Consider the following 12,892-nt stretch of genomic DNA (forward strand, 5'->3'; position numbering starts at 1 on the left):
ATTGCAGAGGGCTATATTTTGGAAGAGTGCTTATCATTTTGCTCCATGTATCTTGGGGACTCGGTAGTTACACATCGTAATAGATCTGGCCATAATTATGATATAAATCCAAACAATGACAGAGATGGACTTGCGTTATTTACCAGTTATGGCAAAACAATTAGCGCTAAAGAAGTAGTCCTTCTTGACCGTGATATCTTGAAAGCAGCTCACCGTTATATGTTATTCAATTGTGCTGAGATGGACCCATATTTAAGATGAACTTTTAAATTTTTTGTGTATTTAAAACCTGTATTTAAAGGGCACATTATTCATATAGCACATTCAATTTATGTTTGTTGGTATTTATTTGATACACGACATGTGGAAAACACGAAGAACGCTCGTGGTCCACGAACAACACAATATGAAGCAAAGAAGGCTGCATCTGCATTATTTCCAGAATGGTGCAGAAATAACACAATTAATTGGGATCGCTCACGCGTAATCAAGAACGGTTTCCAATAGATGCAAAGGATTGGCGCAAGTTAGAAAAGACAAAGCTTGCCCGAGCATGGCGAGATGTTGAGGTATAAATTTATTACATGATTTTAATTGGTTGGTGGTTAATACTTTGGATTAGGTACATGCTTGCTGCCTAATCTGATGAATCGTGGATGTGTTGTGTAGGCAACGATGGATTGGTCAATTGGGAGGAATGAAGAATAGAAAGGGAAAGTAAGACGTGTAGTGTTCAAAAAGCTTAACGATCGCTTCAAGACATGGAGGGTCAAACTACGCAAGAAGTGGTACAAACCATTTCAAGGTCTTGAGGAGAGGTTTACCTGCCCGGATGACCGTGTCAATGCTGAACAGTGGCGCCGACTGGTAGCTAGATTGGATGATAAGAAATTGAGGGTATGTTATATTTGCCTGGAAAATTATATAGTTAAGTGCAACATTTCAAGCAGCTATTATAGCATAATAGGAATATAAGTAGCAATAAAAATGACATGAAAGTTTAATTGCATTTTATGAATCTTACGAAAAATGACATGAAAGTGAGCTACTGAAGTTTGGTATTTGATTTATGTTTAGGCTGCAAGTTTAGTAATTTAACAGAACTTCTAATTTATTGTAGAGTCACTTTTTGGTTACTGGTATGACACTATATTGTCAATATATTTAAATATATTGTTTTGTGAGGTCAAATAGAGTAATGATAATTTACACATTTTGTACTTGGACATGTCTGCAAATGTATACTCAGGACCGGTGTGTGACAAATGCACAAAACAGAAAGTGCTTGAAGACAAGTCACACAACAGGCATCAAGACATTCGCCCAGATACGCTACGAATATGTGAGTTCCTTTATGCAATAATTGTTCCAGTGAGGAAAAACAATTTGTGGTGATTATATTCATGAGATGTTTATAAATTTGGGTTGCTGTAGTTGTGAAATACATGGAATACATGTGGCATGGTGAATAGATGTGTTTGTAGGAGGGTTAGTAATTAAGGGACATGATTAACTGACTTATATAAGTGTTGGTTATGTTAGGCTTATTCCCACAATGGTGTTGATCCAAACTACAAGAAAATAGGGATTTGGCAATGATTGGAGGTCGTTGTATAAAACTCGAAATTTGTTGCCTAAAACTATTGGCAACAAAATTATGCCGTTGCCATGGGCGTTGCCCTAGGACCCTTGCCAATAACTATAGGCAACGATTTTGACGGTCGTTGCTAATTTGGCAACGAATACTTCGTTGTCTATTCTGGCATAAAAAACCAAATTTGAGGATATTTAGCAACGATCACCGCGTTGCCTATTTTATTATGCAACAACGCGGACGTTGCCTTATCAATTTATAAGCAACGACTTTGTCGTTGCTGACTATATTTGATAGCAATCCATGTCGTTACATATATCATTTAGACAACGAAAGTCGCGTTGCGTATTATATTACGCAACACCGTTGTTGTTGCCTTTTCAATTTATAGGCAACCACTATGTTGTTGCTTAATAATTGCGGTGACATTCTATGATGTTGCCTATGCTATCAAACAACGACTCTATTGTTGCTTAAGTATGAAATATGCAAGGACCATGGCGTTGCCCAATCTTCTTGGCAACCATGTCATTGTTGCCTTTTCCCATAAAAGGCAACATGGTTTAGTCCTTGTCTAATCTTCTTGGCAACCAAACATTATCATCATTGCCTTTTCCCTCAAAAGGCAACATGGTTTGGTCCTTGCCTAATCTTCTTAGCAACCATGTCATCGTTGCCTTTTCCCTGAAAAGGCAACATGGTTTAGTCCTTGCCTAATCTTCTTGGCAACCGAACCATGTGATCGTTGTCTTTTCTCTCAAAAGGCAACATGAGTTGGTCCTTGGCTATCTTTTTGGCAACCATGTCATCGTTGCCTTTTCCCTCAATTGGCAACATGGTTATCGTTGCCTTTTGAGGTGCGTAACGTGGTTTTCATTTGAAATTGGCAACGAATAATTTTTTAATTATCAATTATTTATTTTAATTAATTTTCATAAATATAAATAATGCTATTTTTTCAACATATAAAAGTTAAAATCCCAATAAAGCTTTATAATATAATAAATCCAAATGTTAAATTGACCGTCATATTCTAACTTGTCTAATCTAAAACTTAAACAAAAATTTAATAAATCCAAATGTTAGAAAATGATAACTTAAACACAAATGCAATAAAGATCAAAAAAAAAAAAAATGCAACTAAATCAAATTTCATCCTCATCCTCATCCTCATCCTCACTACTATTGCCTGCAAGATCGTCATTTATGCCATCTCTAGATTGTTGAGGAGTGTGACTGGGAGTCAGTTGCTCATAGATAGATCCGCTGCTACTATTGCACATTTGAGATCCTTTAAAAGCTTGCAATTCAGATCTTAGTTCAACATTCTCATTTTGTAAAGTCTTAAAGCCATCAACAAGTTGTTTCATCATGTTTTGCATCTCTATCCAACCATCGAATGAAGGCCCAGATGCAGTAGTGGAGGAGGAGGAAGATTTGTCCAAACGAGGAAAAGCATCAAGACCACATACGGTTCTACCTTTCACCCCGAGTTCCTCACCACAGATCCCATACTCAACTTCCAAAGGAACTTGTATGGAATCCACTTGAGTACCCTCAGGTGCTTCTTGAGCCATACTCAACTTGATTGCATCCCTCTTCTTCTCCATGTTTTCCTACAATATAAAAATTATACTCAAGAGGTGGAACTAAAAGTAAATGGTAGAATGCAGTAGTGTTATACCGTTATGAAGAAAAGAAATTAGGAATCTTTATATTAAACTAGCAGTGTTGGTAAATCATCCATTCTTCAACCCAAATGCATAATTTATATGAAAATTTCCCTGGCATATTTTCATTTAATTAAAGAGCACATACACATGGTGGAATTAAAGCTTTTAAATTTACAAACACATGACTTACATGTTTCTTCCTTGCTTCATCAGTAGTCCACTGCTGATTCTTGTTAACGTACATATCTTTCCAATTATCAATAAAAGATGGGACCTTGCCCTCCTATATTAAAAATACAAAAGGAAAAAACAACTTGGTTAGTGGCAAAAAATTAAAAACAAGTTGTAAAACACATTATAGCTTGTTTATGCACCTTGAATATTAAAATTAGAAATATATAGGTATTGTTTATAGAACTGAATTATATAGCTAAAAAGAAAAGAAATATATAGCTTAAAAGAATACCAAATAGATTAAAAGGAAAGTTTTATAGAACTATTATTAGGCCAGCTGGAAGAGTGTTAGCAGCTGAGCTAGTGGCGCTAGCCAAAGGAGTATTGCGAGCTGGAGTGTTGCCAGCTGAGTTAGTGACGCTGGCTGGGAGAGGTGCATTTGAAGCATGTCTCTTTGCTCTCTTCCCACGGGTCTCCATAAACCTATAACAATGCAAAAAATTAATAACAAATATGGGTTGGTAAAAATTAATAACAAATATGGGTCTTTAATAACAAATATGGGTCAATCAATTGGGTCTGCACTTATGATGCGAGCTTGCAAGTATCCTAAACCATGCAATTAATGGCAAAGGAAGAAAACCCAACAACAACAATTCATCCAACTATAGCTCAGCTCCACCATAAGAAATCAGTGCTTTTCACAATTATATATATAAAGCATATTTCACAAAGACTAGCTAGCTAGAGAAGAGGAATATAATAGTGAGCAGAGAGGATCGATCAGTTTGAGTACGTTCATATGTAGAATTGATGTAAAGCTAGCTAGCTAGGTACCAATATTAATGATGGAATTGCATGAGTTAAGGTACTGGATTTCATTAACTTAATTTTGCTACCTTAAAAAATAGAGAATTGATCATGAGTTAATTAAGTTAAACCAGCACATGGTGATTATCTTGAAAAATAGAACTTATTCCTTATATATATGCTCATCAAGATCACGTATTGTATATGAATCACTGTCACCATGCAAATAGTCACAGATTGATTTGTATGTGCTTGAAATTCCCAGATAATTGGCATCGACTATAAGGTGCAAATTGTGATAGTGATGATGATTTTCTAATCCTTTTGCATTATTGCAGTATCAGCCGAAACAATTTCATCACACAATTATGAAAGCTAAATATATATATATATATTCTACAGAAAAATAAAATTGTGGTCGAAGCCAATTTGCAAAGGTGGGTGGAATAATTGCTGGACCTATTCCTTATTATATATATATATATATATATAATTAGAAAGATATATTGCTGACCAAATATAACACACTTAATTAGTTATTAACCCATTGGTATGGTGAAAGCAACTTTACAATTTCAGGCACTCACAGCTTGCTATCAAACTGAAAGAGATTTCTAGTTTTAATTCTCTTCATGAATATAACAGGGAGTACCAACAAAGGGGGAAAACAACACACAAAGGCAATGCAAATAGACCAAATCAGCACAAAGCCCAAATATGGTTTTCAAAATTAAGAAAATTAAGAGTGAAATTTTTTTAAAACCTTGGTTTGCAATGGAGGGGGTGGCGCACGAGATTTGCAATGGAAGTGAGCAAATAAAATAATTAAACCTGCATAAAAACAACCCAAAAATCAAAAGTTAGAACTGTAAAACATTCAAATATTTAGAGATGTTAAAATTTTGAAAATAAAAACTTGATAGAAGAGAAGAAGAGTCAATTGGAGGCTAAGACTAAGAGGGGCAAGAGAGGGGCGTACTGTTGGCGATCAGAGAGGGCTAGGGCGAAAGGGACAGAGAACAAGAAGCAGGCGCACTCGCAGACACATGGAGGAGTATATATATAGCGTGCAGAGAGAAAGGAGTCTGAGAGTGAGAGGAGTTTAAGGGTCGATTGGTTTCTGATTGGCAATACATAGGGCATATGGGTTTTGTTCCTTAAAAAGATATAAACTTTCATAATGGCGGGAGGCATCCCACCAAAACTTTTTGTGGGTTATCAGAGAGGGCTAGGGCGAAGAGGGAAGGTCGCAGTCGTAGTCGCAGGGAAGAGTAAATAGCTTGCAGAAATTGAGGGGTCTGTGAGAGAAAGTTTAAGAGTCTATTGATTTCTTAGAGTGATAGGAGTCTCTGATAATCAGAGTGATAGGCGCTTAAGGGGGCATTTGGGTTTTTTCCCTTAAAAAAATTAAAAATTTCGTAATGGGGGGAATCATCCCACCGAAATTTTGTTCTCTATTTTTTTGGTGAAAAAAGTTTTGTTTTCTCATTTAGACAATGGGGGGAAGCATCACGCCAAAATTTCGTTTTCCTCAAGAAAAAAATAAATTATTAGACAATGACCATCAAAATAATAGGCAACAAAATCGTTGTTGGGGGAAAAATTGAAAAAAAATAACAAATAACAAATGAAAAAAAAAAAAAAAACATCATAACAACTAAAAAACAACAATTAAATTATAGAACAAAAATTGAATTTAGTTGTGGGTGTTAGTGATTGTGAGTGGAAGGGTTTGATGGAGGTGGTTATTATAAACATTACTTAAGAGGGTTAACAAGTTAATAAGTATTATATATAATTAATACTTAAATTAATTATATATAATTGATACCGAAATTGATCATATGGAAAACATATACACTAAATTGATCCCTTATTCAGTGTTAAATGAGGGATTTTCTTGTGGGGCCCGCACAGGTTGTTTTGTGTCGATCCGAACCGTTCATTTTTTATATCTCTATTCATAAATCATTCCTTCAGAAAATCAGCTAAATCGGAAACCGTTTACCCGTTTGATTAAGCGGTCAAAGTTTAGGTGTTTATAGGTGAACTTATTGTTCATCCATTTGTTTGATCCAAATTAGATATCTTAACCGTCTCTAATTTGGCTGATTTATTTCAAGAATGATCTATCAATGAAGATGTTTAAAATGGACAGTTCGGATCGACACAAGACAACCCGTGTAGGCCTCACCAGGGGAATCCCTCATTTAACACTAAATGAAGGATCTCTTATTGGAAGAAGCCCCCTGCATATATATAAACTACATATTTTCAAATGTTGAGTAATAAATGTTAGTCAACATAGAAACAAGAGTTTTTCAATTGGTGAGAAGGGTCAACTAACACTAGTGAGCCCATGCTGGCTCCGGCAATGGTGGCCGGTAGAGCCATGTTATGACTAGTTGGAACATCAAAGATTAGTAGGGAACATCAAAGATTAGTAGGGCACTGGTGGCCGGTCATAACATGCCTCTGCCACTGTCGCCTCCATCCAAAACGTACGGCTCTCCTCCATACCCCATCCAAGGCACCCTTCTAGTCAAAATCACTGAAACCCACAAGTAAATTTAATTTGTTGCTCTATAATCATATTAATTTTATTGATTTTGCAAGTTTATTCTCTTACACGGGAAATTAGTAGGCAAAAAAAAGGCGTCCAACGATGACTTTGTTGCCTATTATTTTGAATTTTTTACAGGTATTGTCTAATAATTTTATTTTTTTTAATAATGAGAAACCAAATTTGGGAGGCAACGATATAAAAATGTTGCATTTTTTAATAGGCAAGGAATTGCCCATTTATTATTATTTTTTTTTTGGTCGAAAAAGGAATTGCCCATTTAAGGCAACACAAAAAAGCTATGTCGTACTCGCCAACCTCCAATCAAACGACTCACACCATCTGTTTCCTCTTCTCTGTTGCCCACACCCTCGTCCATCCTCTATCCTCTAATCGCCCTTTCCTCTTCTCTGTTGCCCACACCCTCGTCCATCCTCTATCCTCTAATCGCCCTTTCCTCCTCTGTTGCCCACACCCTCCTCCATCCTCTATCCTCTAATCGCCCTCTCCTTCTCTAATCACCCACAACCCTCTGTTGCCGTTACCCTTTCTCCCTTCTCTCACCAACGCCCATCTCTTCCCCTCACCCCCTCTGGCTCTCATCCTCTCTGGTCGTGGAATCCATCGTCCAACCCCCTCATAGCCTTTTCATTCCGCATGTGTTCTCTTCTATATAGGTTTTCTTCTTCTCTTTTTTTACCCAAGTTTTTCACATCATTATTTATTTTTATGTGTTACATTCTTGACTTCTGATTTTTGGTTTGTATTTGTGTTTATGCAGGTTGAATTATGTGATTTGTCAACTTCAATCCCAAATCCCTTTTATCCCCGTGCACCACTGACATCTAGGAAACAGAGTATAAAAACAAATTGGCACTGCTAAATCAAAAGGAGAATCGGTATATTCATTTTTCTAAGGTTCTCCTTTGTGTGTTTGTTTTTGTTAGGAATAAATTTGACTATGACTATGCACAGGGGACAATTACATGCATTAGTTTTATTAAAGAGTGGACAGTTTAGGAATATATGAAGGAAGTAAGTAAGTGGGGCTGATTTGTCTAGTCAGAGGATCAGGCTATTTTATTTTCCATGAAGGTTTAAAATTACATATACTTTACGATGATGAGGTGCTGTTAAAATTATTCAGAAACTTGATCAGGTGGAGAGCAATATTTCTAAATAACTGGAAGGTATGAGATCATGCGTAGGATGGGTGTGTTGAGCACCCTTGTAGGCTGGGTCTACAATTCATATGATGACATCCATAAACTGGAAATGCATGCACTGTTTAGCTTTTCCACTTTTTTTTGGGTATCAATATTCATTAACTAAACTTTGCACTAGTTGAAAGACAGTATTGCTTTAGGTAGAACAAATTGAAAGTTTTACTTTAACTTAACTTTAAAGCCCATGGTACATTTTGAAGCCATGGTAGACAGTAAAGTGAGATGTATATGTTCGTATTGAAATTATCCTGTTAATATATTGTTTCTACCTAAGCTTATTACGTAAAAAGTAATCTTGTTTTGACTAAATGTTTTTACTTTTATGCATCTCTTAATCAAAATCTGTAAACTATATTACTTTTTTGCTCTATGGAAATGCACACAGTACTTTTGATCCTCACATCTTAATTACATTGTAGATTCCCCTCCTCTGAAAAAGCTTCTAAACGAAGAAACTCTGAAGTGGTTTCAGCTAAAGGCCCATTGAGCATACCAGGGGATTACTCACGAAAGCCCCCAGTAGGAGGTAATTTACTTATGATTATAGTATTCAATATTTAGATTCTTTTTTTTGTCCCACTAAAGCTAGAATTTAGTCTTACTATAAACAATTTATATTTTTTTGAAAAACAAAGGTAAATACCAAGTCCAAAGAGAGAAATTAAAAGCAACAAAATATTTGTCCAAGAAGTGTGTATGTTCTACTTACAAAAAAAAAAAAAAAAAAAGAACTATCAAACAGAACTATTTTTGATTGTGGACTTGAAACGAGGGATTTGGATTTAGATTAAATGAAGTTACTTTATATAATATATATATTTGATTCTTATTAACTAGAACTTCACATTCTTATCAATATATATTACCTATGTTAACTTCTACAGTTTAATTAAAATGTAGGTTATCACAGATATATGTATATAATTTATATGTATAATAATCTACATCATTTAGCAGGAAGTGAATATGGATAGGCAGTGGATGTTCAATCCGAATCGGTTCACAAATGAGTATGAAGTAGGGGTTAATTCATTTTTGGAATTTGCAAGACACCATGTTAATGAGCGGAATGAGATAAAATGTCCCTGCAAAGAATGTCAGAATAGATTTTCTTTTTCAATTGCAGAGGTGTATCTCCATTTAATGCAGTATGGTATGTCAAGGAAAATTCCCCTAGCTTCTATTCTTGCATCTTCTATTCAAGGAACAAATAATTTATATTTTGAGATTTATGTTAATGAGTTGTTTGTGTTTAATTTTAGGGGTTGAAGATGTGAGCACAAATTGCAAGACTCACAAGGTGGTTGTGCAGGGTGAGAAGACTGATCCCATTAAGGTGCTTAAGCAATTCATTTTCAGAATTGTTTTTTTTTTCTTCACCATTTTTGTAATTATTTCTGTATTTTTTGTTTTTTAATTTGTTGGGTAGAATAAATTGGCTAGTCAGGACGGGCTTTTGGGTTAAATCAACCTTCATAGTTGTGGCTTAATGGGTTAAGTCAGGAGGGGCTTTTGTTTTTTGGGTGATCATCCTCCATGATTGTGGCTTTTGTTCAATGAAATTATGAGTAATTTGTTGTGGGTTCCTTTTGAGAATCTGAAATCGATGATGATAGCATGAGGTTGCTGTTTATTTCATTAATTTCAAGAGAAGCGTTGCTTCATTATGATAAATTGAACCTTTTTTTCCTTGTGTTAAATTTCGAGGAATACATTTGTCCGTAGGTGGTAAGTTATGGATATGCCTTAGATTTGATGATAGCAATTGATCATAGGAGTCATTGTTGTTTATGGGATTTTTACAATGTTCTCTACATCTTTCTTTGTAGAAAATTAATATGAGTTACTAATTGTAGACTCTAGTTGTATGAAAGCTATGAGCTTTGAGCAGAAAACCATAATTTGAACTTCTTGTTGGCTGCTAATATTATGTTAGAATGGACTTCTCAAGTTACAAGTTCTGTGGTTGCAGTATATTATTTATTATAACGAGTTTGAACATTCAAAATCCAATATATTTTTTTTCATGATTTCAGTACCAGGAGATGGTCTTGCATGCTTGTCCTTCATACACAATTAACCAACTTTTGGAGTTTGAAAGAAGAGGTGAAAGTTTTAAGTGACAGCCTAGTTATTCATTGAAGAAGCTCATTGCAATCATCACATCTTAAGTGAAGAGATAAAGATGGAGGTTGATGCATAAGAAGAATCACATATTAGCCATGCTCTAGAAATACGAAAAAGCAAGACATTGAGAAATAGCATTAGCTCAAGATTAATTAGTGCATGTATTTGGAAATTATATATGTATATACTGTGAGCAAAATATTTACTATTAATGTAATTTATAAGTTTTAATGTCCTGCTTGAGCTTTCAACTTCCAATATTCTTATTTATTCCTTTTTAACTTTCAAGAAGAACAATGTTAGTTGTATTGTTATTATTGAGAAGCACGCAGAGATTGTGATTAAGAGCCAGGAAAGAAGGGCAAAGACTTATAATGAAGTATTGGAGCTGAATCCTTTTTTAAACATACCAGTATGTCAAAGTTTCATTGCATTACACTTAGAAATGTGCAAGGGATTTGCCCCTTCATTGTTTTGTTTTGATTTATATTAAGTAGTAATATCTTTATATTATATGCATGGACTCTCTCTATCTACATAAATGTTCAAAGAAAAAAAAAAAAAAAAACTCGACTCAAAAACATTTTTTTTTCTATTAATCAACAATTGTCGTTCATAAGATTAATGCCTTATAAGGGTCAAAAATCAATGTGTTCAGTTTAATTTGTTTCTTATATTGGGAAGTTTATTGCTTATATTTACTCATATGCAATGTCAATAACGGTCCATACCTATTTTATATTAAATATAGTGCCAAAAATCCTCCACATATGAATTGGTAACCACGTGAAAAATAATAGGCAACGACCTCGTTGTTGCTAAACTTTGTGCCTTTTTCTCCTGTACTAATAGATAACGCCCTACTTAGTTCCTTGCTAATCCCCACAATATGCAATGACCACGTCGTTGCCTATTGTACTGAAGTCGTTGCCTTATATTTTTTCAATATTGCGTTCATGTTTGTTGCCTATTTTAGAGTAATCGTTGCCAAACTTAATAGAAAACAAATTCACTTTGTTACCTAAACTCTTGCACATTCATAGCCTATACGCATAGGCAACGACAAAAACAGTCATTGCCAATATTATGTTCATTATGGTGCCAAAATTTTCCGCCAAATGAATAGGCAACCACTTGAAAACAATAGGCAACGACCTCATCGTTGTGATCATTTCCCGCCAAATTATAGGCAACCCCCTTTTTATCTCCTTACCTATTCTCATACTCTGCAACCAAAACATCGTTGCCTATACTATCGAGATCGTTGCCTATTAATTATCATAGATCAAGTACATAATCGTTGCGCTTGTAAAAAACTTTGTTGCCTATTCTTGTATTAGGCAACGAATTTTGCAGCGTTGCCTATTGTTTCGTTGCCTAATCCCGAATTTCTTGTAGTAATCGTGTGACATTTTTTGAAATGACACACACAAAGGGGCCAGGTAAGACGCCAATTGATGAAGAATCTGCTCGAATCATGGTAAGCTGTCGACCTTGTCTTAATCTATGTTCACCTTGTATTTGAAGTACATAATTAGTATCATTTTAATCCTCCGTTGGTCCACCTTTGTTTGTATTATATTAACTTTTAACAAACTAATTATGTTTCCCATAAACAAAAATTATGGTGCAGCTTTAATACATTGATGTATTTAAATCATTTTCATTTTTTTAAAAATTATTAGTTGTCAAACACGTTTGTGAAGGAATGTGCTTCAATAAAATCGTACAAGTGCAATATTGAAACATTGATTAATAATCAATTGGTCAAAAAAAAAAACATTGATTAATAATTAAATATTTATTTAGTTTTTAAAATAAATGATGTTGAAGAGAGCACATTTGAGTGGATTGTGCGCTTTCAGAAAGCTGGTTCATTGTCAGAACCGAGGCACCTATATAACCACATTTGTGCGTACGTTTGTCTGACTCAAAAAGGCTATTTGTGCCATATTCACACTGGAAACGTCATTTGCAAAAACAAATACGACTTTAGTGGCATGCGTCGTTACCAATGTTAAAAGCTAGAGCACATTTGTTTGTGCTCTAAATTGTCAGGCGGCACAAATATTGTACTATGCCAATTGCAGTTTTTTCTAGCAGTGTCAGTAATACTTCCTATATTTGCAGCATTGGCTTAATGCAACCCCTCCATAATTAACCAGGCCGGTCCTTAGATATTTGGGGCTGAAGTGAAAACAAAATCGCAGTCCCATATCACAAGTCCACACACACAAAAAAGGTCCTTTGCTTTTAGGTTTTTTTTTGTTTTTTTGTTCAATTGTTAGAAGACATATAAGTACGTATAGAATATTAGAACAAAAAATAATCAAATGTTGGTTTGTCTCAATACGTTACCTAAACTTTTATTTGTCTCAATTCAGTATTTGAACTTTTATTTTTGTCTCTATTAAGTACCTATTATAATTTTCTATTAGTTTATTAACAGAAGCCAAGGCTATATATGTCCATTCAATACAAATTAGAACAAAAAAACTAAAAAATTAGAGAAAAAAAAAATCTCAAATACCCAAACTCCCCACCCCCAATTGCAGACACCCACCCACTCGTACTTGATTCCAACGTGAACAACGTCTCCCTCTCCCTTGATGTTGGCGCCACCTCCTCCGACCCCAATTTCGGAATATTTTAATCCCTCCCCTTATTGCCTTATTTTCAGTCTGTAATGATGCTATATTGCTATTTGCAAGGTAGATTTTTTGTC

General features: G+C 34.9%; 1 protein-coding gene and 1 long non-coding RNA gene across 2 annotated transcripts; one reads left to right on the top strand and one right to left on the bottom strand.

The window, feature by feature from the left end:
* Nucleotides 1-3,187: 3,187 nt before the first annotated feature.
* Nucleotides 3,188-5,073, bottom strand: LOC147277912 (uncharacterized). Its single transcript, XR_015124084.1, has 4 exons — nt 5,015-5,073; nt 3,734-3,924; nt 3,458-3,550; nt 3,188-3,210 (listed from the first exon to the last, which is right to left on the bottom strand). It is a non-coding gene; the product is annotated as an uncharacterized LOC147277912 (long non-coding RNA).
* Nucleotides 5,074-8,525: 3,452 nt separating this feature from the next.
* Nucleotides 8,526-10,383, top strand: LOC147277913 (uncharacterized). Its single transcript, XM_086255261.1, has 4 exons — nt 8,526-8,566; nt 8,998-9,193; nt 9,303-9,376; nt 10,077-10,383. The coding sequence occupies exons 2-4, from the start codon at nt 9,007-9,009 to the stop codon at nt 10,161-10,163; spliced, it is 348 nt and encodes a 115-aa protein (XP_086111387.1). The 5' UTR covers nt 8,526-8,566; nt 8,998-9,006; the 3' UTR covers nt 10,164-10,383.
* The last annotated feature ends 2,509 nt before the right edge of the window (nt 10,384-12,892 follow it).

This window comes from Dryas octopetala, chromosome 8 (assembly GCF_963921425.1).
Source record: "Dryas octopetala chromosome 8, drDryOcto1.1, whole genome shotgun sequence".
Classification (NCBI taxonomy): Eukaryota; Viridiplantae; Streptophyta; class Magnoliopsida; order Rosales; family Rosaceae; genus Dryas; species Dryas octopetala.